Source organism: Octopus bimaculoides, chromosome 1 (assembly GCF_001194135.2).
Source record: "Octopus bimaculoides isolate UCB-OBI-ISO-001 chromosome 1, ASM119413v2, whole genome shotgun sequence".
In the NCBI taxonomy this organism is placed as follows: domain Eukaryota; kingdom Metazoa; phylum Mollusca; class Cephalopoda; order Octopoda; family Octopodidae; genus Octopus; species Octopus bimaculoides.
In genome coordinates this window covers 193,196,569-193,201,568 of record NC_068981.1, presented here as the reverse complement: position 1 = coordinate 193,201,568, position 5,000 = coordinate 193,196,569, and the positions used below count along the sequence as shown (strand labels likewise).

Below are 5,000 nucleotides of genomic sequence, written 5' to 3'. Positions count from 1 at the left end.
TTCTGACATCTTTAGCACAAACAAGATAGATGAACCAAACATTTACATAACAAGTACTCTAACCAGGAAAAATATTACTGTGAAGAAGGCAACAAATATCAGGTGACATAGAAAGGAAATTCTAACAAGTTTATTGGGCAGGTAAGGAAAATTGAGCAGCTGAAGGTTAGTTCTGGAAAACTGATGTTAATATTTTTCTAGAAAATGTAGGAAAAAAAAGAATATATTTGTGTCAGCTACAAAGTCTCATGTGGAAAAGCGAAACCTTTTACAGATGACATGTTTGTTAAAGAATGTTTACTGATAGTAGTAGATATTGTTTGTCCTGACAAGAAACCTTTATTTTTATCTATCAGCTTGTCTGCAAGAAGAACAACCACATGATGAGTTGAAGATATGCTGATGCAACAAACTGAAAGTTTCTCCAACTGCACTAAATAAAAGCACAGACTTGAGAAGCACAGCCCAACTTATGGTACTAGTACAGAGAGTATCCTTAAATTTGTAGTTTTGAAGAGTTTATTCAATTAATTCCTATGAAGGACACAGCACTTTGGAAGCTTTGTTGACAATGATTTCAGGGGTAAAACTTGATCTATTGAAGCTAATTGACATCAAAACTGATGGAGCACTAATAATAATGATAGTATTTATTTATTGCCCACAAGGGGCTATACAAAAAGTGGACAAACAAGAGTGGACAAACAAGAGTGGACAAACAAGGACAGAGCAAGGGATTAAGTCGATGACATCGACCCCAGTGCATAACTGGTACTTATTTAATCAACCCCGAAAGGATGAAAGGCAAAGTCGACCTCGGCAGAATTTGAACTCAGAACAGAGCGGCAGACGAAATACCGCTAAGTATTTCGCCCAGCATGCAAACAATTCTGCCAGCTCGCTGCCAATAATAATGATGGGACAGAAGAAAATGGTTTCATGGCATTTACTGCAAGGACAAATGGGAAGCTTCAGGCTAAACTTCATTGCATTGTCCATCAAGAGCTATTATGCACCAATCTTTGAAATTAAAGAATATTTTTGATATTGTTTGAAAATAGTGAAATTACTCTTGTCTCATAGATTAAAGGATCACCGTCTTTATCAGATTTTGGTAAAAACAGGCAGATCTGGTTTATTTCTTCAGTTTACTCTGGATTGGTCAAAGTTCAAAGCTAGAAAGAATTGTAGGGGTGATTCAAAACTGAATTGCTAGGTAGCTGAGCAGACATCGCAATCAAACCACAGTTTCATGTGATTGGCCTATTAAGCAACTAATCAGCATCAAGCCATCATGTGATTCAGTTTTCTAGAACTTTCTCATTGTCCCCTATATGTAAAGATGTTTTTTAGCGGTAATCGCAGAATGCTGAGACAGCCACATGTGTCTCCATTTTCATCTCCACATCTAGCCAGTTAAGATGAATGGCAGATAGCAGAACAGGAATATTTATTACTGTGAAATTATTTTCCAGTTGTGATGGGGCCAGCCAAAATGATTGCTATATCAGTAAGCTTGTCGTAAATCCCAAGCAGTATGTCTCTCCCACAATGTAATTATTGCTGTTAGTATTTGTAAAAGAGCAACATATAAAACACTATGTACAGTAATAAAATATTCTGTTAATTGTTCACAAGTGTTGTTAGTTACTTCTTCATTCAGAACCAGAAATACATTTCCATTCACCACCAACAACAACAACAGCAACCATGACTACCACCAAGACAACCATACCCACAACAGAGTATTCGCATGCCATGAAGAGATGGTAATATTCCATGAAAGCCCAAAAGGAATGAAAGTTCCATATTTTCATGAATCTATTTGGTTTGCAGCCTTGATATTTCTTATGGACATTATATAATACCATTTAAATATTTAAATACCTTGATTTTATTTCAAAGTTGTATTGAGGCATATTGTGAAAAGAGAGCTACAACTATGGAAATGCCAGCTTCCAAGTGGAAATTGTACATATTTTCCTATTTGTGAAATATGTACAAGAAACTGACATTTTCATGAATATGGTCCAAGAAGTAAGGAAGAACTTTTCATTTGCTGTTATTGATTTTACACTCTCTTGAAATTGACTTGAATTTATTTGCTATTTTGTTTGATGTAGAAATGAACATTGCATTAGAATTCTAAAAGATGCATATTGATGACGTTTTGATGATATTGAGATCAAAATTTCATTCTAAAGATGTGTCCAGACTTGACTTCTATAGATAATATATTTAGCTGAGTGGGAAAATACTTACAAACTTATTGATCTCTGTACATAGAAAAACATCAGACTTATCTGCATGAGCAAATCTGCATAAGATTTATCTGCATGAACAATTATTTTTGAAACTAAACCTCAGCAAGAACCATTTGAGAATAAAATTGACTGGTGCCTATATTTGGATAATGTCTTACAATTAGTCTCAACATGTTTGGTACCCAGTATACTTGACTGGTGTCTATATATTGCTGTTGGTATCAGTAAGTATGTAGCCAGTATTAGAGAGATTTCAAGCAACAAACATTATCACATTTTGTATTGATTCATTGACTGGTTGTGTTAAAATCAAATAGTTTGTTTTTTCATCATTGTAATTATTTTCATCATCAATATCATCATTTTCATCATCATCATTGTTGTCATCATCATCATTGCAATCATCATCATCATCATAATTATCATCATCATCAGTGCAATCATCTTCATCATTTTAACATTCACTTTTGCAGACTTGCCTAGGTCATATGCAATATGTCGTATGTGTGTGTGTGTGTGTGTGTGTGCACGCATGCGTGCATGTGTGTGTGTGTGTGTGTGTGTGTATGTATGTATATATGTATGTATGTATGCATGAGTGTGTGTGTGCATATTTGTCTCCTTGTCTTGGCTGCTTGCAAATAATTACCATTGTCATACCAGGAATATCATTCATTTCCAATATTCTGTGAAAAACATGTCTGGCCAGTGGGGGGAATTATTATCTTGCTTGGAAAAAAGGTGAGGGTTGGTGACAGGAAGGGCATCCAGTTATAGAAAACCTACCTCAATTAATTCTGTACAACTCAAGTAAACATGGAAATGTGGACATTAAAACAATGATGATGAAGACTATAGCATCTCCCACAAGTGATGATGTCCTGGTAGAAAGTCCCTTGATTTTGCTACTGGTTTTAAGTACTTATGTAGTCGTAACCCTCTTTCAAGCCATGCCCTACTATTTTAAGAAACAGATGTAAACTACATTTTTAAGAACAACTAATGTTTGTAGCCACTTCAACATGGCTGTCCATTCAAACAAATTTTACTCTTAGAGAGATTTTAGAATTAGCATTTTTACATATTTAAGAGTTTTCTCTTTTATCATTTTTTTTTAATCATTTGCTGGTTTTCAACCAGAGGCTAAGGCCATGCTGGTGCACAACCTTTCAGTGTGATTGGATTTCTTTTCTGTACTGTTTCTAATGAAGTAGCAAGTTGCACAGAGTTGCTCTTCCTTGTGTCTCTGTTGTGATATGTTTTCATCTGGAATCTCAGATAAAAATTTGTCTGGACACTCTTTGAAAACTTCCACATCTATACCTCACAAATCTCTGAGGTTGTTTGGCAGAATGTTGAGTAGTTGTGGACCCTTGAAACCCAAGATATTACAGTACCGGGTCTTTATTCTAGTTCTATTATATTTTTTATAATAGCTTTTGTCTGTTGCAGGAAAATATTTCTTCACTTGTTGATGTGAAATCATCTCCACTCCAAAGCCTAAACAGTAGCATTGCCAGCTTTCAACCTTTACCTGATTGTACATCAAAGCAACTACTAGAAATAGTAGGTGTCAGCTCTCTTCTAAGAGATATTGATGCAACAAACTTTATAGACGCAGATAAAGATATCCAGCAGAAGGTAGGTTTTCTTTTATTTTACATCAACAACAGAAACACTTTTACAAAATACCATTCATAGGTGCAGGCATGGCTGTGTGGTAAGAAGTTTGTTTCCCAACAACATGGCTCCAGGCCCAGGTACAGCTGCATGTTACCTTAGGTGAGTGTCTTCTACTATTGCCTCAGGTCAATCAAAGACTTGTGAGTAGATTTGGCTGACAGAAACTGAAAGAAGCCAGTTGTATATACACATATATGTGTATGTGTATATATATCATCATCATCATTTAACATCCGTTTTCCATGCTAGCATGGGTTGGATGATTTGGCTGGGGACTGGCAAACTAGATGGCTACACCAGACTCCAATCTAATCTGGCAGATTTTCTACAGCTGGATGCCCTTCCTAACACCAACCACTCTGAGAGTGTAGTGGGTGCTTTTTATGTGCCACCAGCACAAGGGCCAGTCCAGCAGTACTGACAACGGCCACGCTCAAAGGGTGTTTTTTATGTGCCACTTGCACAGGAGTCAGTCCAATGTTTTGTTCACATGCCACCGGCACGAGTGCCAGTAAGGTGAAGCTGGAAACGATCATGCTCAAATGGTACATTTTATGTGCCACCGGCACAGAAGCAAAACCACTGCTCTGGCAGTGATCCCGCTCGGATGGTGCTGCTAGCACTCCACTGGCACTGGTGCCAGTCATCGAATTTGGTTCAGTTTCAATCTCACTTGCCCCAACAGGTCTTCGCAAGCTGAGTTTAGTGTCCAATGAAGGAAGGTTGGCATGGGTGCCAGTCAACGAATTTGGTTCGATTTCGATTTCACTTGCTTCAACAGGTCCTCGCAAGCAGGGTTTTGTGTCCAAAGAAGGAAAGGTACACATAAGTGGGCTGGCTACACCCCTGGTAAAGGCCACGGGTTATGGTCTCACTTGTCTTGCCCGGGTCTTCTCACGCACAGCATATTTCCAAAGGTCTTGGTCACAAGTCATTGCCTCAGTGAGGCCTAATGTTCAAAGGTCGTGCTTCAACACCTCATACCAGGTCTTTCTGGGTTTACCTCTTCCATGGGTACCCTCAACTGCAAGGCTGTGGCACTTTTTCACACAG

The 5,000-nt window shown here is 37.8% G+C and overlaps 1 protein-coding gene across 3 annotated transcripts in view; it reads left to right on the top strand.

The window, feature by feature from the left end:
* Positions 1 to 5,000, top strand: part of LOC106881752 (myosin heavy chain) — a 111,204-nt gene that overhangs the window by 75,238 nt on the left and 30,966 nt on the right. For all 3 annotated transcript variants that reach the window (XR_008265734.1, XM_014932243.2, XM_014932242.2), the window contains one exon: positions 3,717 to 3,905. Coding sequence is in view for 2 of the 3 variants with exons in the window: in XM_014932243.2 (XP_014787729.2) it covers positions 3,717 to 3,905 (189 nt within the window). In the remaining variant the exon portion in view is untranslated. The remainder of the gene's footprint in view (positions 1 to 3,716; positions 3,906 to 5,000) is intronic.